General features: G+C 43.6%; 1 protein-coding gene and 1 long non-coding RNA gene across 2 annotated transcripts in view; one reads left to right on the forward strand and one right to left on the reverse strand.

Annotated features, from left to right (window-relative positions):
* Positions 1-25,122, reverse strand: part of LOC125741965 (golgin subfamily A member 6-like protein 22) — a 213,354-nt gene that overhangs the window by 80,205 nt on the left and 108,027 nt on the right. Inside the window, exon 3 of the mRNA XM_049013555.1 lies at positions 17,617-17,976. Within this exon, the coding sequence (XP_048869512.1) occupies positions 17,617-17,976 (360 nt within the window). The remainder of the gene's footprint in view (positions 1-17,616; positions 17,977-25,122) is intronic.
* LOC125741992 (uncharacterized) lies at positions 20,994-24,911 on the forward strand. The gene is made up of 3 exons (XR_007397960.1): positions 20,994-21,757; positions 22,042-22,613; positions 23,382-24,911. It is a non-coding gene; the product is annotated as an uncharacterized LOC125741992 (long non-coding RNA).

Here is a 25,122-nt window from a genome sequence, read left to right on the forward strand (position 1 = left end):
ACTGGGAGGAGGCCCCGGGGAAGACCCAGGACACGCTGGAGAGACTATGTCTCTCGGCTGGCCTGGGAACGCCTCGGGGTCCCCCCAGAGGAGCTAGACGAAGTGGCCGGGGAGAGGGAAGTCTGGGTCTCCCTGCTGAGGCTGCTGCCCCCGCGACCCGACTCCGGATTAAGCGGGAGATGATGGATGGATGGATGGATGGATTTTATTATTTTACGTGTATATACTGTATTTCTTTGTCATGTGCCATTTTGTGGTTGATTTTCTCTTCATTCTAAACACTTCCACTTTGCAATAATACCACATACAGCTGACTGTGGAATATCTAGCAGGGAAGAAATTCACAGCCTGACTTATTACAAAGGTGGCATCTTGTGACAGTATCACGCCTGAATTCACTGACCTCTTCAGAACATCCCATTCCTTCCCAGAAGTTTGTAAACCTGACTGTATGGCTCGGTGCTTGATGTTATACAGCTGTGGCAATGAGCCTGAAGAAAAGACCTGAATTCAGTGATTAAGACGTCTGTCTCAATACGTCCATATAGTGTATGTCAAATCCTCCATAGCGGCAGATACTATTAATCAGTAATCTGGCCGATAATAATGAAAATGATGCTGATGTAAGTCTCTGGATCCCCGGCTACCCTGAGTTGGACAAGAGGCTACAGGAAGTGTATGGATGGATGGATGGATTGATGTTGATGTATAATATAATGTATCTATAAAAAGACTTACATTTCATAATGATTTTGATGACTGAGGCTCAAGTGAAGATTGATGAAGCTACACCCAAGCGGCCAGGACAGCACAATGCAAAACTGGTATTTTTAATACTTTTACAAAATCTTTGATACAATCATGACTTATTTAATCCAGATGTAATGTGTATAGAGCCACTCAGTTTAATTTGAATGCCAGGATAAAAAGCTTTAAGATGATACGAAAAAAAAAAATTCAAAGATTTAATATAATTCCTGTGTTCTCAGTGTTCTGTAGCAGGGGTGATTATATGGATCAGGGCTGCCACTGTCAGTCTAAGGAAATATGGGATCCAATTCATATGAAATGTGAAAATAGACTGAAGGGTGTAGAATCGCCTGTGGTCTGTAGAAACAGAACTATTATCAAACTACAAATAATCACTGCAGTTCCAGCAGGAACCACAAGATGTCCTCAGAGTGACAGTAAATGCAGGCAGCAGAGGGACACAAATATCGGACTGAGACCCATTTTAGATAGACTGTAGCAGCTGTACTGCTTTATAAACTGCTGTTGTGAATCATGCCAAAATTCTGTAATATGACTGTCATATATAACTGTCATCATGAATTCACTACTAAATGCCTTAAAACAACATATCTTGAATCAAAATATATTCTTCATTAAAATTCCAAAAGCATGTTATGTTGAATCACTGACTATGACATCCAGCAGTACATGTTAACATAAACATATGAATGTAAATAGTTTAATACTTTTACTATACTTCATTCTATTAAAAACTGAGTAATTGACTTAGTAAATATTTAAGAAATTAACATTTTAACCTTGTAAAACACAAAATAAAACAAAGTAATTCAATATATTCTGTTACCTATTAATGCATTTTAATATAAATGAGATAATGTTTATATAGTAAGTCTTTGCATAGCTAATGAATCCCTTCATCATGTGACCATTGTCCCCCCACGACCCACCCCACACCCATCAGAGGAGGATCCTGTACAAACCTGCCACAGCTTTTAAAGGAGCCAGTGTCCGTGTGTGACAGAGAGCAGCAGTCACTGGGACTCAGTGTGTACTTTACCTCAGTGCTCCTCCCTCTGTCCTGCAGCCATGAAGCTCCTACCAGCCCTGCTCACCCTCACAGCACTGGCTCTCTCAGGTCCCTGTCTCTCTCCTCTCTGTCTCTCTTTCTCTCTGCATCTTTCTTTGTGCTCATCTAAAAGTCTGCTCTACCTCTTTATTTACAGGTGTGAAGGCTGAGATTGTACTGACTGAGTCCGAACCAGTGGTGAAGAGACCAGGAGAATCACACAGACTGACATGTACAGCCTCCGGCTTCACAATCAGTGGTTGGTGGATGAGCTGGATCAGACAGGCTCCTGGGAAGGGACTGGAGTGGATCGCTAATGTTAGGAGTAATGGTAACACTGACAACTCCCAGTCTGTTCAGGGCAGATTCACCATCTCCAGAGACGACGGCAAGAACCAGGTGTATTTACAGATGAACAGCCTGAAAGCTGAAGACACGGCTGTGTACTACTGTGCCAGACACTCACAGTGATGGGGGCTGTGGGGAAGCCGTACAAATACTACATCCTCACACAGAATAAGGATGTCGTAATTATTTATTTTGTTAAGTTTTATTTGAACAAAATTTCATGTATTTGGAAAATTGGAATTAATGCAAACTGATCAACGAAAAATGTATATTTATGAAATTGTTTGTGTTTCTTTTACATTCATTTGCTTGAATTATTATTGCATTTGAATAATTTGAAAGCGAAAAACCACACAGAAAAATCCACTTTTTGGCCGCTAAAATAGACGAGGCGACACACCAGGTTGTTACCGCAAGATAATCAAAAGGAAAATATGGAAAATAAAGAACAATATTTTCCATTTATTCGGCAAATGACAGAAGCCGAGCTGAGCAGAAATGAACAATAAAATCTGTCAGGAGAAGAAGCAGAAACATAAAGGAGCAGCATTTAGTGGAGGCTAATGCTAATGAGACAGATCTCAGGAAGGAGTAAGAAAAGTGCAACGCAGGTGAAAAGTTTGATGTAGCCTGCAGGTGGCGATAGTGTATATCACATTGCTGCATGTTTAACTAATAGCACATGATCGTTATGTGAATGACGCCATCATGGTCTTTATGAGCTCCCACACCTCAGAGTTTATATATTAATCACTTCCTATAGGGCACCAACAAACGGCTTATGCAAAGGTACAAAATGGCTGCATAGAACATGGAGAAGTCCTGGTCCTGCCAGTTAGAGTAGCTGTGAGACATTCACAAACGACTGGTTCATAGGGAGCAGGTTCCTTACAAGAACTGTACTCTTGAACACTGTGCGGCATGTTCTCCGCATGTCGTCGTGGTACTCCGGGTTCCCCCCACAGTCCAAAAACATACTGAGGCTAATTGGAGTTACGAAATTTCCCATATGTGTGAGTGAATGGTGTGTGAGTGTGCCCTGCGATGGGCTGGCCCCCCATCCTGGGTTGTTCCCTGCCCATTGCTTCTGGGATAGGCTCCGGACTCCCTGCGACCCAGTATGATAAGCGGTTTGGAAAATGGATGGATGGATAAACCTGGGTCTATTAAAAGAAGGAGATGCTGCCTGAACCACCAACCAAGGCTGGGAGGAAAGGGAGGAACACTAGTCAAATGAAGGAAGAAAAACAGCCCACCCTATCTCATGGTCACGGATATAAAAGTCAGGGAGTGTTATGAAGAAGACATCACACTTAAGACCATTGGTTTTATGCAGTGAATTACACCAGAGAGAGTTTTTGCATTTTAGCTGTTATGTAACATTCCTCAGACTTCATTTTAATGTTTTCTTCAACACAACAAAGTCCCACGGTAACAAAAGCGCTGAGGCCAGGATCGTTAATTGCAATGTGGGGAGTGCAGACCAGCTGCGCTGGGGGATCGTGCTCAGTCACGGTAAAAGGCAAACGGGTAAGTTGTGAATAAGCTCATAATCTAACTACAGCTTCTTGTATTGTGGGAGGCGTGTGTAACCTGATATTGTTCCACATACCAATATCACTACGTATCAGTATCACAAAACAAAATATTAAATGTTAAGATTCTGTCATTCTTAAAATCTGAGTATTTAACATTATGTTCCATAGAGATTTGTGGAGATAAATGCCCTCGGACAGTAGCGTTCATTTCACAATTAAGTCTCTTTAAGTCATTGTTTTATGTTATGCAGGATGAATGTGCGATTTTTAATTAATCAACCTTTAAGGGTTATATGCTTACGGTGTTGTATACTATTCTCGGTGTACAAGTCAATTTATAAAAGTTTGTTCCTCTAATTATAGAATAATATATAGAATAATTATACAAGAGCTATAATTATTATGATGTTATTATTTAATTGTGTGGGCCGTGCTGCTTGATTACATTTGACTCCTCGGCACGTGGGACGCTGCCGGTTTGAAAGACGCGGCTTCACTTGTTTTCTGCACCAAGATGACGAGGTGGGTTGCCATTCTGCTCCCATTTTATAGGACAATTTATCTTATTATTTAGTATCTGTCAAATTTGCATATATATTAAAATATGTTTGGTGAGGGCTCTGTTGAACAACTCCGCTTTGACCAGAAGGGAGACCACTAGCAGGTTCTGCTTTACTTGTCCCTATATGAGGTGTTGCGGTGTTAAGCTGATGATGCAGGTGGAGAGGTTTGAACACAGTGTCCCTCCTGAACAGGGCACGTCCCACAAGCTCAATCCCAGCCAAGCAGGCCTGAGTCCAGCTCTCACTCCCCCGATCCCCAGCAATGTCAACTTGGAAGGGGGTGTTCTGTACGCAGAACTGAGACAACCCAGGTGGGGCTCAGCTTATCGGCTGCACTACCTGAGGCCTGACTCGACCAAGGTTGGCAAAATGGCCTTTAGGTATCACCCACCCTAGTGAGTGTCCAAGCTAGGGCCGTTCTCAGAACTCACCCTAGACGAGGTCCTGCTCAAAAGTTGTAATGACCGCCTGAGGTACCTGTCAGCCTTGCCCTTAATGAGTCAGTGGGTGTAGCTGGGCTGGCACGCTTTTGGGCGTCCAATTGCTGAGAACTCCCCTTCGGTTCTGACAAACTGTACGATCGCAAGCAGTGACAGCAGAGCCACAGACAAGCTCAACCAACAGAGAGCGAATGGTAAGCACCTAGCACAGGAAGAGCTCAACCGATTAGGTACAGAACAACTCCCTGATGTGATTGTGTATGTAACTGGTTGACTGTTGTTAATAGTGGTTGAACATCTATGCAAGTCACCTTGTTGGGGGAGAGGGAATGAATGAAAGCATGAAATGAAATAAAACCTAAATTAAATCAAAAAGGTAAAACATAAATCAAACCAAATGAATTGTGTTTCTTATTCAATTGTAAACATCAATTAGTTATGCAGCAATAAGCTAATTAGATGTTAATGTGTTGTAATCAAATTGATTTAGTTCGTGAAGTTGATTAATGCTTTCAGGCAAGAACCTGTGTGTCCAATTATGCGTGTTGGTATTACCGCAGTTCACCACCAGAGACCCAACTCAGATGTTATTAACCTACTATGGCTGACCACTAGAGGTGCAATTTCAATGGAGTGGCGCTGCTCTAGCTTGCCACTAGAAGTGCAATTTCGAAATGGAGTGGTAGTTCTATGCCTGACCACTAGAGGCGCGATTTCGAAAGAGTGGTAGTTCTACGGCTGACCACTAGAGGCGCGATTTCGAAAGAGTGGTAGTTCTACGCCTGACCACTAGAGGCGCGATTTCGAAAGAGTGGTAGTTCTACGGCTGACCACTAGAGGCGCGATTTCGAAATGGAGTGGTAGTTCTACACCTGACCACTAGAGGCGCGATTTCGAAATGGAGTGGTAGTTCTACAACTGACCACTAGAGGCTCAATGGGGCGTTGCTCCCTCTGTAGGGGGGGTCCCAGGCAAGTGAGCCTAAGGGGTAACAAAACAAATGGTGTCAGGCAGGCCTTCAGGGCTCTGACCTCTAAGTGGTTAGAGTGGCGTTCGCTGACTGCACTCGTAACCAAAGATATAGCTAGGCGGTTGCCGACGCTAGATGAGTGACTTTTAATGCATGTGCATGCCGCTTGCGGCCTTCTTCTGCGCAGTTTACCCCCTTAAAACAATTACTGAAGCGAGACAGCGCTCGCGTTACGGCGACGGATCTAAATGGTGAGTGCACTGTATCTCGTCGCAAATGGTGCTTAAACCACGGCGGGTCGCAAGCACAGGAGACTCCCAATTTCTAAATGACACACACACTTGGCTCACAGCGCAATGTGGTGTTAAACTTACTATGTCCAAAGCAGGCACACACATATGAGTAAGATCCTGATCGGTAGCTGAGCTATCGGTCTTATCTCAGGGAGTCCAAGCGCAACAGAATTCAGGTTAGAACCTCGTAACAAGAATTCCTGTTCGCTAATAGAGAGATCTCTGCCAGGATATATAGAAACGGAGAAACTCGTCCGAGTCGATCCGAGAAACAACGCGCTATGTCTGAGAATCTCGTCAGATATATGGTTAAGGTTTACTGCAGTTTAAAACGAAATAAACTACAATAAAATAACCAAAAATAAAACAAAATAATATAACTACTAATAACAGAAATAAAATAACTATAATAAGCCCGTATGATCCCGCTTAAATGCCTTCAGATTGCAGAGTGCGATTGATCCTCAACTTTTGCAACCAGTTCACAACGCTTATTCAACTGTACGTTCGGTCATAAAAAGTTAAAATTGTGTGCTCACAATAAGTTTAAAGCTTGTGCCCGCATTCTTCAATAAATGTAGGAATTATTAGTTCAAGTAAATTTTAATATCTCCACCAATATGTTTTGAAATTAATTAACTTAATTATTATTTAATGCTGATTATTAACCAATTGTTATGCCGAATGATCGGCTCCTCCAAACTCAATTGTGAATCCCCGTGAATCTGTTAATGTGAGACTTAAATGGGATTCATTAATAACCAGTATCGCTCAATAACCTGGGTTAGAAGGCTGGTCCAGCGAGCTGCGTCAGCAGGTAATGTAAATGCTCGGTAGCGAAGCTCCCCTCACGGCCGATGAGAGAGAGTCTCGCGATATTTCAGGCAAGTTTGAGGTTTCAGAGCGTAGTAGCCAGATCGCACAGAGGCAGGTACTATTATTGAGCACTGAATGACGGAGGCTGAAGTTGTGTAAAAGACATGCATTTATTCCTACAACTAACATAAGACAGACATTACACCTAACAAACAATAAACATGAAATAACGGAATAGACACAATGTAATCATGAAAATGCAATGCCCAGATTTAAAACGAGTAACCTAAAAAGGGAAAAACTGTTCTGCAAAGCAAGCAGTTTGTGGAAACACGACCCTAAAGTAATACAGCAGGTGAATAGGACAGTTTAGCTTGTTAGAAATGAAAGGAAGTTGGTTTATTTGGCTGCAGGAAAGGGGGGGGGGGGCTCTTGGCAGTTGCTTGCAGTGGCTGATGAGCTGATGGGTGATGGCACTCAGGGAGGCGCGGTGTTTGCAGCGGTTGTTGGAGTGGAGCCCCTCTGATTCTCTCTCCTGGTGAATCTTGGGCTTGGTTGCAGTTCTCTGTCCAGCTGGGCCTTCACTGGCAGGCTTCAGGAGGGCATCTTGTGGGCTTCTCTTCTCTTGGGCTGGTGTTCTCTGCCTCTCTTTGGGCTGATGGTCTTTTGTTTTCTCCTCCCTTCTGTTTCTCCTCTCCTGGCTTTGTTCGGAGGTGCCAGGTTTTATAGTGTTAAGTTCGTGAATAGGAGTGACCAGGAATTCCACTCCTGGACCAATGGCTGACCATCCATTTGGCGGCTTTCAGAAGGGGGTCTCTATCAGTCCTTTTGAGATTCATGACCAGACTGATTTCCCTTGTATTGATGATTTTCGTTAGGCTGGTGTAACTTTTGATATATTCACTTTCGTGGTAACCACTGACCAGATTTGGAAACTGGAGTGATTTTCCATCGGTTTGATACCAAACATGCCGTACCAGCCTAGCGGTTCACACCGAATACTATCTGTAATGATTAATTAATGATTACTTATATTATGTCATTATGTTATATTACTCACACCAGTACCTGGTCCAGGTGGTCTAGGTTGCACCTCAATCAGAGGTTACCCTTTATACAGACATTATATGATATATTCACATTCCAACAGCACATCTTACCCTTAGGCATGGTAGAATACAAAGATCAGATAAGGTTCAAACTGGACAAACCCCAGTGTAGCTCCTCCTTCAAACTGGTCAAACACCAGTGTAGCTCCCCCTTCAAACTGGCCAAACCCCAGTGTCGCTCCTCCTTCAAACTGGCCAAACCCCAGTGTCGCTCCTCCTTCAAACTGGCCAAACCCCAGTGTCGCTCCTCCTTCAAACTGGCCAAACCCCAGTGTCGCTCCTCCTTCAAACTGGAAAAACCCCAGTGTCGCTCCTCCTTCAAACTGGACAAACCCCAGTGTCGCTCCTCCTTCAAACTGAACAAACCCCAGTGTCGCTCCTCCTTCAAACTGGACAAACCCCAGTGTAGCTCCTCCTTCAAACTGGTCAAACCCCAGTGTAGCTCCTCCTTCAAACTGGACAAACCCCAGTGTAGCTCCTCCTTCAAACTGGTCAAACACCAGTGTAGCTCCCCCTTCAAACTGGCCAAACCCCAGTGTCGCTCCCCCTTCAAACTGGCCAAACCCCAGTGTCGCTCCTCCTTCAAACTGGCCAAACCCCAGTGTCGCTCCTCCTTCAAACTGGCCAAACCCCAGTGTCGCTCCTCCTTCAAACTGGACAAACCCCAGTGTCGCTCCTCCTTCAAACTGGACAAACCCCAGTGTCGCTCCTCCTTCAAACTGGACAAACCCCAGTGTCGCTCCTCCTTCAAACTGGACAAACCCCAGTGTCGCTCCTCCTTCAAACTGAACAAACCCCAGTGTCGCTCCTCCTTCAAACTGGACAAACCCCAGTGTAGCTCCTCCTTCAAACTGGTCAAACCCCAGTGTAGCTCCTCCTTCAAACTGGTCAAACCCCAGTGTAGCTCCCCCTTCAAACTGGTCAAACCCCAGTGTAGCTCCTTATTCAAACTGGCCAAATCCCAGTACAGCACCTCTTTCAAAGTAACCAAAGTAACCACAGTACAGTACCCCGGCTCTGTTTGTGAAAAATTGTGGTGTGTCAGCATTTCTGCAGTCAGTGTACCGTTCTAGCTTTGCTGTATCTGGTTTAAATAAAAATGTAAATGAAACGGTCTTGAGCCTTTCGGATGCGGCTCTGAAGGGATCTGAGCTGCCATGTTTGCTCCTGTTGCTGCACAGCATGTTTCAGAAGCCAGCAAATTTGTTTCTGTAACACTGTGACATTTGTTTCATGGCCATGACAGGTCCTTCTCCCAGATTTAATCACAGGAGCCTGGCTCTAAATCACCCCGCAAAATCCTTTTGTCGGGCTTGTTTTAGGGCTCAGCCACACCCCATGTCCCTTCATCTGCTTTTGTTAGAGACAAAAATCATCATTTAAATCTGAAGTTATTCAGGATGCAACGCATCACTGATTTTCTGAGCGTTCATCACAAAATCTCCATTCATTTTCAGCACTCCAAAGGTCTGGACACCTTTGAAACAGGATGTTTCTCTGGTAGTCGGAAGTATGTGTTGAGTGTAGAGCCGTCGTCTTGTTCAGCTGCTCTCCGTTTGCATCCGATGGTGCAGCCCATAGACTCGACGACTGCAGAACATTGGGAAAACAACACTGACAGCCTGCATACCTGCTGGTGGTGGGTGCCCCAGGGAGACCCTGATTAGTCAGAAAGTCTGGCTCAGTTTGCCTTTCAAAGGAGGCACAAGGTGTGGACATTCTCGCTGGAGCTGACGGCTGATTGACAGATAGCGGCGGAGGTCCCTGGGGCTTGTTCTGAGTCGTCACTGGCAGGCAGTGACAGCACAGCTGTGCTTGTGTGGATGGTGCTGGGAATCCATAAATGGACTGCAAGCTCTTCTGCAAGTTACTGGCCCACAGCCAAAGGAGCCGTTTCCCTGTAACTGTAGTGGGTAGGGACTGGTGAATACGGACGGGCAGACAGATGGATATTTTTGTTATTAGTGCTCTTAAAGGTGTGATTATGAGCTTTTTCAAATAGAAAAAGAGCATCTTTCATTAGCATACTGGGGCCAGAAGACAGGAAGCTGCTCGGCTTCCCAGCAGGACGGCCGCTGAGCGTGAATAACGGTGGCTGTTTAAAGGCTGTCCTGTAACTCGCTCTATTCGGTTAACAGAAATGTTCAGGACACCATGTCCTAAAATGTAATAAGCTTGCTCCCCGGCAAATGTTTGGCTTATTACCAAGGTTCGGAAAAACATCATTAAAATAACTCTCAGTAAAGCTGAAAGTAGACAAACTGGTGGTATTATGGTAAATGAGTCAACCGAAGCTGGAAACAAAGGCAATGTAAAAATGGCAGGTGATAGATTTTTAGCTTTTCGAAGCCGTGTGGAAAGAACATTTAACCCGCATTTTATCTCTGCTGTACACCGACTCCACGCTCTGTCTCCATCCCTACCTAACCTCTGACACCAGCATTTCTCTCAGGGCATTTTGATGTTTTGTTAACCAAAGTGGGAATATTTTGAGGGTGCTGGGATAGTGGTGGCTGATTTTCTGCTTATTCACGTGACTGTGGAGGCCATGCGGTCGAGTCCATTTCAGACCACATCATTAACACATCATTGATGTGTTAACAAACATAGTTAGGACTGATGACTCAACTTTGAAGACAAGTTCATCAAATTCTGATAGATCTTCTTATTTCTAGGCTACTAGTAGCATAAGGAAAGTGCATTCCTATAGTTACCTATCCATGGTGATATGACTTTCAGACTAAGGTCTTTACAGCACACATTGGAACAGGGCACCGAATCTTAATGTGGTTCTCCTCGTCTAATGAGCTGTGGCTAAGATCACATCCTTCTGCAGGCAGGATTATCTCCTTAGGTTATTCGGTTTTGGAGCATATGATGTGGCCTTGAGCAATAACAGTATGCTGGCTTTAGACGGCTCCTATTGACTTACAGGGAGAGTACCATTCCATCAAGGAAAGGGGACAGAGGGTCATTACACACTCAGGTAGGTAATAGGGTTTTTCAGAAGCTTTACACATCTCTTGGAATTGTACGACAATTTCGAAAGACTTTGAAGTTGAGAAGCTAACAAATTGCGGGAAGATGTTCTGCTATTCAGTTGAAAAGGCAGCAAACATGGGTCACTGAATCCTTCTATGCAGCCCAGTGACTGTTACGTAATGGATAAAAGGGGAACATTGCCAGTTGTTCTAGGTTTTCGTTTGTTTACTATCATATTACACCTAGAATATTGCTGCTGTAGGTTTCTGTAATGTAGGAAGGCCAGTTTAACCAAAGAACCAGCTGCCAGGTGATGGGTCACAGCAAGGAGGGTATGGGGTTGGGTATCAGTGTTTGGGTACATTTAATGGAGGTGAGATAGGAATATAACAATGAAAAGATACAAACATCAGGATTTTATAGGGCATATTTAGGGATTTGCAATCAAATATTCCAGCATTTTACAAAAATACCCAGAGGATGACATTCAGCGCCAGTACTGGCAGCAAACAGCCATTCAGCCCCAGTGTCCTGCCTTCCGAGTCAGACGGCCATGCTTATCACTTTTGTTACTGATTCGTGGTAGCGGGAATGATGTTCGCTTGTGTGTGTGTCACCCAGTCATGGTTTGCCTTCATTACTGTGTCCCCAGCAAACTTTTTCTGTGCTATAATTTCCTGCAGTGATTACAGTCTGCGCTACACTACATACTAATGAAGCGTATTGCTTCAGAGTGTGAAAACATACTTCACTCGCTCTGCTCCTTCACTCCTAAGGTGGACCAGGTGAATTTTCTTTATTGAAAGCTAAGTGTGGTATAGAATGAGGTCATTTTGGACCTGATTTTTAAAATGTCCTTGCAGTGTGATGTATATAGGTTCCAATGCCCGCAGATAGCAAATTTGGATCATTTGATGCAAACCGAAGCCTGCGTTTGATGGCAGCCGTGTTCTGCTATTCCTGTTAGACCTGTGCTTTTAAGTTCCCCTTGGAAACAGCCATCAGCTTACAATGAATGTGCCATAATGATGCGGACTGCTGGGTCACTTTCTGAGCTGAAATAGCCAGGATGGGGGCAAACTTTCTCAAGGAAAGTTCCTCCAGGGATGGCAGACTGAGCTCCAGTGGATCAGGAAGGGCTCACAAGCTGGGCTTTAATCCCCTGGTGAAGCTGGTGGCGGATGTGATCTTGGCATGGTGAGCCAGAGTTGGAGTGACAGCGAGCCCTATGCCTGCCAAGTTTCCTTTTTACATCCTATCATAACGTGGAAACCAACCCCTCCCGACTGCAGCTTGGCCAACCAATCAGAGGCTCCAATTACTTGTGAAGGATTTCTTTTCACTACTTCTGCAAAGAAGTCTGACATCACTAAGAATCGCAGATGACCTTGGCGTGCAAACGTGGCTCTCACCATGCTTAAATCTGCAGGCCTGCTCTTCGTTGAATAAAAGATGTGAGTCGTCACTTCTACTCCTCTTTCGTCATCCTCATGGATCTTTCCGTCACCCTTATTTCTGACTCTCTCCTGTTCCATCTTCATTTTAGAGAATGCTGCCACAATACCTAATGGTGAAACACGCAAATTGGTGAGATGAATAAAAAATTCTGGAAGAGAACACCTGGGATTGGGTTTGATATTATTCTGAAAATATGACATTTTCAAAATACACAGTAGCAGTTCTAACTAATTATAGTTTTTGGTAACACTTTATTTGAGGGGGCACAAATAATATAGTATTATGCTATTACTGATGTATTAATTAACCACAATACACATCTCAGTTACACAAGGATCTCATGTTTGTTCATCGTTAATGAATAAGACAAGTGAAATACTGATCTGATGTTTGCATCATTAATATATCGTGAGGCATCTCAAGCTGTTACTATATTTGTTACTGTGTTTGTTCTGTAACCCTTTGCGAGCTACTGAAGGAATTACTGAAGGTGAAATGCACAATATATGCTCATCTGTTCATCATAAAAAATCATGACGCATCATTTATCTAAAGTAGTGACTATATTTGTCCATGATTTGTACTTCAGTAGTAACTGACTTACTTCTAAGTAATTTGTGGCCAACTGTCTTTGGGGAGGTGGCCATAACCTTATAAGAGTGTCATATTCCATTCCTGTTGGGTTTCTTATTAAACGTTAAATAAAGAGCAAATGAATCACAGTTAATACAATCTTTAATTTACGGGCAGGTTTTACTTTACTGACAGCTTACACATGCCTCACTGTTATGCCTTGGTTTGCACACGTCACGACCCAGTTTAGACCGGAAACCCGAACTGGACTGTGCATGAGTAGATAAGTATCATTTCCGCTCACTACTACTTCACGGCGGCTGGGCGATTTCACAAATTGATTTATTGCAGTTTATTTAAACATAGGTTGTACTTTGCACTTATTTGAATTATTGTGTATATATGTGTTTTTAGGAGGTGGTGCAGTGGTTAGCTCTTTTGCCTCACATCTCTGGGACCTGGGTTCGAGTCTCCACCGGGGTCACATGGTGTGTGAGTGTGCCCTGCGATGGGCTGACATCCCATCCTGGGTTGTTCCCTGCCTTGTGCCCATTGCTTCTGGGATAGGCTCCGGACCCCCCGCGACCCAATAGGATAAGCGGTTTGGAAAATGGATGGATGGATGGATAATCGTATTTTTAAATAATTTGTACTTAAAAAAAATAGTCCGTGGTACATTGGGCGGAGTTTAAATTTGGACGTCATTATTATTATGAATTACGACATCATAAGCGGGAGGGGGAGCGTATCCCTTATTCTGATTGGTCAAGGGGTTATCTCCATATACCATACATTGCCGATAGGGGGCCATATGGTTTGGGTGATAAGGGTTGCCGTTAAACTTTAATAGAATAAAAATACATTACATGTATTTATTTGTGTTATTTTTAATTACGTTTTCAAGGAATAATAAAACATATGGCAGGATGAATGCAAGCTAGCGCATACACGTCCAGCGGGGCCCGTCCGGCCGCAGGCACGGGCTGTTAGGAGTAGGCACAAGCGCCACAGCGTATTTTAAAAGAATGTGGGGATCTGAACGGGCTGGTAGGAGTAGTTGCGCGGCACTGGTAATTACACTATATTGGCAACCACTTGAGCCAGGTCATATGACCTACCAGGAAGTTATAAAAGGCTGCCAAGATGGAATCTCATTCTCTTGCTGCTGTGTTTTACAACTGGACATGGGATGGGTTCTTCTTCCCTGTGGGTAAGGAAAGGAGGAGAGGGTTTCTTTGAGAACTTGAATGTTTAATTTTAATTTTACCAGGGTGACTGCTAGCAGCATGTAACTCTTCATGGAGGACGCGGAGGTGACTGGAATTTTATCATTTGACGTGATCCCCTACGGGCTGCTGGGCTACAGACATTGAGGCTCTGGTAACTTGGGTTATACTGTGGGATTTAAAAGGGTCTATGTTTCTTTGTTGATTGTTTCTTTGTACCTGTAGTATTGGAACGCTTCCTTTTGGTGTTGCTGTGCTGCGAGGGCATTAAGCATTCCTGCAAAGGACCAGAGTAGCTGCTGTTTTAGGCTTATTTGATGGGCTTTTGGTTTTCTTTTTAGTGCCCTGGTTGTTGCTATGGGCTAAGTTGTGACTAATTTTAGTATTGTATTTTGGGCGGTGGACATCGGCCGCTACCCTCCCCTTATGTTTGTACATGGGATCTTTCTGTACAAGGTCGGATCCGCACAGGCTTTTGCTCTCTGCTGTTGGGGTGCCACACTGAGCGGACACTGTACTGTTGTGTGTAGTGTTTGTCGTGTTGCATGCTGTGGTTTTGCTCTTTTCTTTGTCACCAGGGGCCTCCTGAGCTGAGAGCTGCGCGTGCCGATCTGACCTTACTATCTGGAGGATAGTCAGCCGCCCCCCCAACCCTACCCCCCCCCCCCCCAGCAACCTTCTTTGTCTAATAGTTTTTAGATATTTGTAATAAAGTGGATTGGGTTTTATTTTTACATGCCTCTTTGTTATTGTCCTTTGCGGGGAGGGTTCGAACTTAGCCACGTTACAGAAGGAACATTAGCAGTTCCTCCTGCCCTTACCAGGAGGTGGCGTAGTCAGAGCAGTGTGGGTATTCTGTGCTTTGGGCACCACAAGAAAGCACCGAAATGTTTTCAAGAAAAACTTTAGCGTTATTTTAAAAGAAAACAATCAAGGAAATAAACCTGTTAATTCTTGTTTAAATAAATTAACGCAAGAGAGTCGGCTCTTTAAAGAAAATACTGTGTGGCTCTATGAGCATGCGCTACATGAGAGCGAGCCAGAGAGGAGAGCGCATGCGCTCATTAACCGCGTTATTTCTTGATTATTGAAATGCTTCGAGCGTTTTACTTTATTATTCACATTGGCAGAAAAGTGCTTCATTACTTAAAAAACGTTATGGTTATAGGGGTTTATTTGAAATAACAGGCGCTCCGCTGGTGTCGCCATTTTGAAACGGGCTGGCCACTTCGGTCTATCATTTGACCGCATTGTTCAAACAGACCTGCCGATTATGGCCGAGCTCTGGGACTCGGTCAATTAGCCTTTTGGCCTATTAAAGTTTGCTGTTAAAATGCTTTCTTCAACCTAACACTGGTAAATACCTCGAGTTTTTCTTCTAATTCTTTAAGCATGTTGATTAAATGTAACGAGTTGAAGTGCTTTCTTTTAAAACGACGTGCTGTATGTTGGTTTCACTTGTGCTTGTTTAAACTCAGCATTTGCTCTTTTGCTTCTTTCGGGCATGTTTGTACTTGTTTAAATTCCGCCTGCTTTTCTTTTAAAATAACGCTAAAGTTCCTTAAAACATTTTGGTGCTTTTAAAATACGCCGTGGCGCTTGTGCCGCCTACTAACACTACATGGCTGCGGCCGGACGGGTCCCCGCTGGACGTGTATCTTACATTCGTCCCGTTTGTTTTATTCCTTAAACGTAATTAAAAATACAATATGAATACATGTAATGTATTTTCATTCTATTAAAGTTTAAAGGCAAGGGGCCATACTTTATTACGTACGCACGAAAGGGGAAGGGGTCTAAAAATTTGACCGAATTTTGCGTGCGTATGCTGGGGGGGGGGGGCGGGGGTGAACCAATTTGAGAAATTTCAAATTTAAGCGTTTCGTTCACGATACCTGACCTGCTGGATTGCATTCCATACGTGCATATAACTCAAAATGCAACATGAGATTTTTAAGACGATCGGACTGTTTAAACAATATCTCATAAATTATCTAAAAAAAATACAGGTTGGCAATGCACCACGGACCTCCGAAATATCTGGTTTAGAAGGTGCTATAACATTATGGAAATGGCGACCCATTTAGTTTTATTTGAAAGTGATTTTATTACGGTAAATCTCATGACATCCCATCTCATTTGTTATCCCTAAAGTTAACAGGAACGTTTGTAGTTCCAAAAAGCAGTGCATAAGTCGACTGACGATCGCCCGTGCGTACGTACGCGGGGGGGTCAACTACCCAGCGCACGTGTGCTTACGGGGGATGGGGGTTACAAAAATCGGTAAAATGTGCGTACGTACTAAAAGTATGGCCCCAACCCTTATCACCCAAACCATATGCCCCCCTATCGGCAACACGTGTAATAGACTTTTGGAATATTCCTGACACCTACTCACATTCAAATGAAAACACCTGTCTCTTCTTCGTTTTTAATGCTTTATTTACAAGAATTTACATATTTAAATAGTACTGATAGTCAAAGTTCTATGTTCTCATCCACTATTGGCGTATTCATCTTGCATCATCTCCTCCATTGCCTTGTACTCCTCCATTGCCTTATACTCCTCCTCAATTGCCTTATTCTCCTCCTCCATTGCCTTTCTCTCCTCCTCCTCCCTTGCCTTGTACTCCTTCACCATTGCCTTGTACGCCTCCTCCATTGCCTTGTTCTCCTCCTCCATTGCCTTTCTCTCCTCCTCCTCCCTTGCCTTGTACTCCTTCACCATTGCCTTGTACGCCTCCTCCATTGCCTTGTTCTCCTCCTCCATTGCCTTTCTCTCCTCCTCCTCCCTTGCCTTGTACTCCTTCACCATTGCCTTGTTCTCCTCCTCCATTGCCTTGCTCTCCTCCTCCTCCCTTGCCTTGTACTCCTTCACCATTGCCTTGTACTCCTCCTCCATTGGCTTGCTCTCCTCCTCCTCCATTGCCTTGCTCTCCTGCTCCTCCCTTGCCTTGTACTCCTTCACCATTGCCTTGCACTCCTCCATTGCCTTGCTGTCCTCCTCCTCCCTTGCCTTGTACTCCTTCACTATTGCCTTGCTCTCCTCCTCCATTGCAGTGCTCTCCTCCTCCTCCCTTGCCTTGTACTCCTTCACCATTGCCTTGCACTCCTCCATTGCCTTGCTGTCCTCCTCCTCCCTTGCCTTGTACTCCTTCACTATTGCCTTATACTCCTTCACCATTGCCTTGTACTCTTTCACTGTTGCCTTGTACTCCTTCTCCATTGCCTTGTACTCCTTCTCCATTGCCTTGCACTCCTCCTCCATTGCCTTGCACTCCTCCTCCATTGCCTTGCATTCCTCCATTGCCTTGCACTCCTCCTCCTCCCTTGCTTTGTACTCCTTAACCATTGCCTTTTTCTCCTCCTCCACCACCACTGCTTGGCTGTCCACCACCACTGCCTGGCTCTCCTCCTCCACCACCACTGCCTGGCTCTCCTCCTCCACCACCACTGCCTGGCTCTCCTCCTCCTCCTCCACCACTGCCGGGCTCTCCTCCTCCTCCCTTGCCTTGTACTCCTTCACCATTGCCTTGTTCTCCTCCTCCATTGCCTTGTTCTCCTCCTCCATTGCCTTGTTCTCCTCCTCCATTGCCTTGCTCTCCTCCTCCATTGCCTTGCTCTCCTCCTCCATTGCCTTGCTCTCCTCCTCCATTGCCTTGCTCTCCTCCTCTATTGCCTTGTACTCCTCCTCTATTGCCTTGTACTCCTCCTTTATTGCCTTGCACTCCTCCACCAATCCCTTGCACTCCTCCTCCATTGCCTTGTACTCCTCCTTCATTGCCTTGCACTCCTCCACCAATCCCTTGCACTCCTTCTCCATTGCCTTGCACTCCTCCACCTTTGCATTGCACTCCACCACCACTGCCTGGCTCTCCTCCTCCTCCACCCTTGCCTGGCTCTCCTCTTCCTCCACCCTTGCCTGGCTCTCCTCTTCCTCCACCCTTGCCTGGCTCTCCTCCTCCACCACCACTGCCTGGCTCTCCTCCTCCACCACCATTGCCTGGCTCTCCACCACCATTGCCTTTTTTCCTTTCCCTTTTTTTGAAAAAAACTTCTTTATCCAGGATATCTTTTTTTTCCCTCCATTTTCCTTCCTTTCTTTAGCTTCCCCAGCATCGTTTGGTACCGCTGGCAGCCTAAAGCAGTTCAGAGTAAAGCACTTCATTTTGAGATGTGTCTCGCTCGATGTCTGATTTGTTTTGAAGTGGTATTAGTGCCTACAGCTCAGTTTATACCTTCAGAATGATAACATCAGAGTTGTCACGGTAACATTCTGTTCTAGAATTCTATTTGAAAAACAACTATAGGTGCCATATTTGGTCAGTGGTTAATTTTTTTTAATTCTTTGCATTTTTAATATGCTTTATTCAGCTCATATTCTACAGCATATATTGTATGAATTTCCATATTTATCTTAATTAGGTTACGCGCAGATAATATTCTGTACTTGCAAACAATGCAGAAACCTACCAAACATTGCCGGGCCGTTCCTGTGCTCACATAGCGTAGTGAGCTTTACTTTACTCAGGAAGAGGACAGGCTCACATTTTCTGACCGTGGCCATGCCTTGTGAAAGGTGCTGAACTTAGTGATGAGACAGTTAATACCGAGATTCTGGAGATCGCCTCCTCAAAGTGAGGCCCAGCGACTTCAAGCTGGGAATCAGGGCTTGCTAAGTTTATGCAATATCACGTGACCGATGACTTCCGATTCATCCTGAGGTGTAAGAGGCTTCGAATCCTGTTGGCTCTTCAAAACTTTTATATGAGTGAGATGATTCTGATTAGCAATGGTAGTGGAGGCCAGTTTAACCAAGGAACCAGCCGTCAGGTGATGGGTCACAGCAAGGAGGGGTATGAAGTTGGGTATCAGTGTTTGGGTACATTTAATGGAGGTGAGATAAAACATTTGGTAAGATTTAGCAGCGTCTGTAATGTCCCTGCATTGTAGACAGAGCTTTCTGGATAGATTCTGGACACACACACACCTGTATTGGACAAATGAATTCAGAAAATGGATGGATTGCAGTGTTTTTCATACGTTTTCATGAGTGGAAGTGAACTTTTACAGAACTGAGTATTTGAGTAAAATCCTTTTTTGATTAATCTCATTGCCTGTATTTTTGCCCCTTATTTTGAGTTGTTTTAAATGCTGCACTGTTCAGTTGCAAATGGTAGGTCCCTCTGAATCCCATCTTCGCTTTTCTCCACCTCATGTTATTCACAGGTATCTGACTCTTGAATCTGGCTGAAATGATCCCAGTCGATTTTCCAATCTCCGCCTTTTCTATTTGGCAGAATGCACAGCCTGGATCCAAACTGCCTTCCTTCCCAGTTGGACTAACAGTTGGCTCCACCTGACACTCTATACCATTTAAACCCCAGCTGATCACAGAGCTTATTGCAGGATGTGCGTTTATTCCTCTCCATGTGTTGTGGGGCTGCCTTGCCTAACCCCTATAGTAAGGAGAAGGTCATAAACTTGTGGTCTTATGTTTTATTAATTCTGAAATGGGTAAGAAATGAGCAGCAGGACGATATAGAGCTAAAAGGTGCGGTTTTTCTAGCACTACGATGTAATCCAAGGAGAAAGGCAGCACTGACTTGCTGAATGTGATTTCTGTGGCAAAAAGATGGTGATATTGCTGGCGAGCGGTCTTTTTATGAAACTTAAATGTAACTCTGTCAAAGTACAATTTTACCAGGGTCCCTGAATTCGCTTGGGACGCTCTGTTAAAATAACCCCCCAGAAGACAGAATGAAGCTGTAATTCATACAGGTGGCAAAACTAAAATGTCTCTTGGTAATTTCATCAGGGCGGTGATGGAATTACAAATGTGCATGTTTTCGGCGAGTGATGGATGAGGTGATATGAAACATGCAGTTGTCTGTAATCGCTGCAGCTTCGGGGAAAAGACTAGCATCCCTTTAAAATTCATTACATTAGGATGGCAGGCAGAGGTCACTGCAGTTTGGACGTGCCAGGAACAGAGGAATAAAGCCAAGTAGAATGTATGGAACTTGCAGTCTGTAATATGTCACAGAGTAAGGCATAACTAAACGCACTGCTGAGCGTAGAGGATTACAGTAGTATAATGCTAATCCCTACTATATACACTCCATATACAATACACATTTTATATACATTTTATTATGTATACATATTTTATATACAGCTCTGGAAACAAGAGACCGCATGTTAGAAAGGCTCTTGTAGCTTTAAGGAACACCGGTAAGTGCAAAGTACTGTGGGCGCATGCGTGACGAGAGCGCGCGGGAGAGCCTGCAGGAATAGGCAGCACGTCGGCGAGCTGCAGTTTATGTGTAGTTAGTTTAGTTGTTCCTGGCAATAAATAGAGTCACTGACTAATGTAAGTACTGAGTTTATTGATTATGAGTGATAAGTGACGCTGTACTAATTTAGTTTACTTAATTGCGCGGCTAGGTTAACGTGACCTAGCTTGCTTACTGTTATAATTATCGCTGACGAGTGTTCCGTTGTATACCTCGGAAAAATATTTGCGTTTTATTTCCCGCCCAATCATTCCCTCTAATACGAATTGCTGCTAATGTAATGTATTGTGGGTATAGCCCAACTGTTATGGCGATATGGTAAAATTATGCATTATGTTAGTGTATTATGGTAATAACCATTGTAAGCACTGTGGTAATTTGTTTTTCCTGTTCATTTGTTAAAGAATCATACATAAATACAAACTTACTTACCAACCCACTTCGTCTGAGTGTGCATCCAACTGACCTCAAATAAGATAAGCCAGAGTACAACTAATTGCTCCCCCCTCCTGATTGAGAACATGTATCTGGTGAAATACGGTTAGCAGCCCCCCCCCCCCCCCCCCAGAATCATGTCTATCCTGAATCGTGACTGATATCCCACAGCGAGTACTACCCTCCTGCAGCAACCCCTTACAGTTTCCCAGGGGAGTGTGGCCCCCCTTTCCCTCACCGCATCATATTTTTCAGTTTCACTCATTTCTCAGTTTATGGATTATGGGTATGAGCCTGTGTAAAATACACATTTTTTTTTGCAAACTCCAGCTTGGCTCTTCCCTGCTTCTCATTGATGAAGGGCTTCTTCCTTGCTTAATGGGTCTTCACCACTGCTTCTAGGAGCCTGTCCTACCAGTACACTTAACACTTAATGTTTTCTATTCCTTTTGAAGGTCACTTGAGGTCATCCTCCGATTTGTTAGACACTGACGGATAAGTTGATGGTCATCTGTGGCATTAGAAGGTTACTTCTGCCCACTACCTGGCTGGTTTTTGATTTTTCCCAGTGTCTCCTGCTTCTTCACCCTGTTCTTGTGTACTGCGGTCTTAGAAACTCATGAGCATGGAAGCAGCCTGCCTCACAGTGTAGCCTTCTGCCAGCAGAACCAGGATTAAACCAGAATTTAACAATGCAGATTTTAAAAAAGTATATAGAGTGGTCTCTTAATTTTTTACAGAGCTGTGTATTGTTTATATGTATTTATTTTATCTTATAGCTGCATGTTTGAACCTGAGACCAGTTTTGAAATGGAGTCTGTTTCAGAATACTACATTCACACTCCCAAAACCTTCATATCCCAAATACTGCATCATGAAAGGTGAAAATTGGTAGGTTTATGCTGGTGAAATAATGAAGATAGATGCTGCTGCTTTTAAATCATTCACAAGGTTGTTTATTGAAATGGTTTATTGAAAGGCATCTAACAATTTGAAACATATATGGAGGTATAATAGACATTCGCCTCAGAATTATATTTCTGTTATGTAATTTTATCTTTAAAGTGACCTTATTCCATTTGTTCCCCCGAAGTAATAATTTCATCCCACACCCTGAGTGCTTTTGCACGCTGGTTATATGTGCTGTTAGTATGCTAACAGCATTTTCTACCCAGGGAGTCTGATCGAAAACCAAAATCAAGCTGCTGCTGTGAGCTCCTGCTGAGCACCCTGCTTGGAGGCATGTACACTCGACGGACGCTACGGAGTGTTCCAGTGACTGCCCACTAGTACATATCTGCTAGACTCGACACTCGCCGTACCGTACACCAGACAAAGCAAAAAAGCATAACACAGTGAAGTGAACAGTGACTTCTATCATCTATATTGTCCTCAGTAGGTGTTATGATGCTGACATGTCACTGAACGTGTCAACCAATGTAGTCCATATCTGGTTTGATGTCTTACTCCTGGGGATACCTGCATTTCCAGGGATACATTGAACTGCTTATAGACTTTTCACATTTCCCTTCGTCTTCATCAAATAGTTTCTCAATTGGATTTCTACAGAAGAGCAGACCTTGATTTCTTTGGACAACCTGTGCTTAAAGCATGTGACTGAAAATTATTATTCTTAGAGACGGAGAAATATGCGTCTTCTCTGTTCATTCCCAGAATAAGGAGTGAAATACAGGCAATCTACAGCCCAAGGAAGGCAGACAACTGCCTCTATGTGATTACATTGTCGGTAAGATCAGTTTCCTGGGGAACTCAGTGACTGGTGATTGCAGGAGGAGGTGCGTCCAAGCACCTAGACAAGGTAGGACCGATCAGATGTCTTGGTCCTGCCTCCACTAGTTGCTTGGACCCACCCCCTCTACAATCTGATTGGTAATCTCTCTGAACCAATCACGTTTTGTTCTGCCCTCAGAGCATTTTTATGTAAAATATAAGCATACCATGAGTATACTTTGCTTTTTTATTCCTTATTTGTTGTGTTTAGTTTGTTTTTTTTATTTTATATGGATTGTGAGTCTAGACTGTGCCAACATCTTCCATGTATGCAAATATTGTATAGGACTTCTGCTGATTGCTGATTTTCACAGCTGTGCAAATATTGGTTTGATTGGCCTGTTGGTGCACAAGTGTGCATGCTGTTGAGGTATATTTTACAGGACAGTTAAAGCATTTCTTTTGTACCCAGTTGTTAATTCTTCATTGTGCATCTGCAGTTTTGTAAATAAGTGTCAGTGTTTCACGATTTTGCTTGTGCAATCAAAAACTACTGAGAAAGTCTTCTGATAAAAACTTACTTTGGACTATTGTCTATATGGCTTAAAAGTACAAGGTCATGCATCTATCTCATCAGTGCTATTTAGCAAAGGCACAGTGCGGGAAGTGTAACTCATTGCTGTCAGTGCTTTGAGCAGAAATGTATCAGGCTGGTTGAGGAATACAGCATTTTAATGTCCTTCACTGTTAACTTAAAGAGGTTCCATGCCATTTTGTTTTTCAGACACTATGTGAACTATAGACAAGGTCTCACTTAGATGCAGTTCTCCTTGATGTAGCTGGGTTTGATTTGTGGCTGGTGTGTAGCTGGCCTCTGAGATGTCGCTCATGACCCTGTTCAGCGCAGGAAACATCCATCAGTGAGCAGGAAGGTGTTCCTTAGGTTTTGCAGACTTTACACAAGAGTTTATCTCCCAAAATCAGTCTAATAAAATTATAGCATGTTTTTTACTTACAGGGATTCAGGCTCAGCGTAAACTTTTCAGCTATTCAGTTAAACACCAATGGATAGATAAAAAAAAAACATAGCAATTATAACATCAAATTTCGTTTCTAAATTATACTGAATAATGAACCAACATCATGAAAACCATTAATCATAAGAAATCAGGAACAAATCAAACAACTAGCGTTTGAAAACAGCACGTAAAAATATGTGTAAAAAAATGGTTCTCTGCTGGCCAGAGAAACATTCTATTAAAAATGCATACAAATCTATTTTTGCAGGTAGAATGTGTGTTTGTGTACATTGTTACACAATGTTGTTAAAGCTAAGAATCAAAATAGTGTGTAAATATCCAGTCTGACATCACTAGTGATGCCCACAGCAGCTCTACTCCTGTGTCCCGTTTAGCCGCCTCAGCTTGGTGCCTCACAGTCGGCGGCTCCAGGCCTCTCAGCACTGAGCACTCAGAGGCTCCCTTGCTGATGAGCAAAGGGCTGGCAGGCAGAAGACCTGCCATGTGGGTGTGTGCAGGTCGGCTGTGACCTTCTGCCTCTGTCTGTGCACCTTGTCGATAAACTCTTAGGTCACTCAGGGTACAAGGCTGGGGGCACCATGGACAGGATGCCAGTCGATCAAAATAAATAAACATAAATAAATGCTAAAAGTACAATGAATGTAGGTGGATATGAGCAGCTGTACAGTCATGAAGTCCATCAGAACGTGTCTCCATATGATCTCCATCTGAGGCCCCACACTGACTTTGACCAGCTGTGTTTGTGCTTTTCTTGCTCACAACCAAATTCCCCAGAGATTCAATATTTCAGTAGGATGTATGAAAGCAACTGTGATGTCATCAGCTACAGAGTAACTGAGGGCTCTCTTCTGTCAGAATGCTTACAGTAACACAGCTGCAGTGGTAATGATGAGATCTCACCCTCTGTTAATCTTAAGCTTAAGTATTAAGAATTGTTTGTTCATAAGTAAATAAACTTTCTCTATGTGCCTTTTCCATCTCATCTCCATGGGCTTTATCATATTGACATAAACGTTTTAAATGTGTCAAAGACTTATGGTTTTATATAGTGTTTTCTCTTTCTCTTTCACTGGGTAAAATACTGAAGTGTCCTTATGGTAAAACTTCCTTTTACTATATGTGGCAGGTTTAGTGTGTAAATCTTCCGGAACATCAGCACCTGCACTGTAGTATCACTCCTCCTGTCCTTTAATACTACAAAGGGCATTTCATACTCCACCCCTGTGCAAATGAGTCCCTGTTTCCTTCCTCCCTCCTCATTTAAACAGCACATTGTTGACTCTCTTTAAACCCTCAGTAGTTCCTAAGGAACACGGTGAAGAGCAGCTCACAGCAGATCATCTTCAGCACCGACCATGATCTCTGTGTCTCTGCTGCTGCTGGCAGCTGCATCCTGTGAGTCTCTGTGTTTCTTCAAAAAGAACAAAGAACAACAGAACAACAGAAGAGTGAATAAAGAACCAGCAGTGATGTGTGATGATGATA

This window comes from Brienomyrus brachyistius, chromosome 5 (genome assembly GCF_023856365.1).
Source record: "Brienomyrus brachyistius isolate T26 chromosome 5, BBRACH_0.4, whole genome shotgun sequence".
Classification (NCBI taxonomy): Eukaryota; Metazoa; Chordata; class Actinopteri; order Osteoglossiformes; family Mormyridae; genus Brienomyrus; species Brienomyrus brachyistius.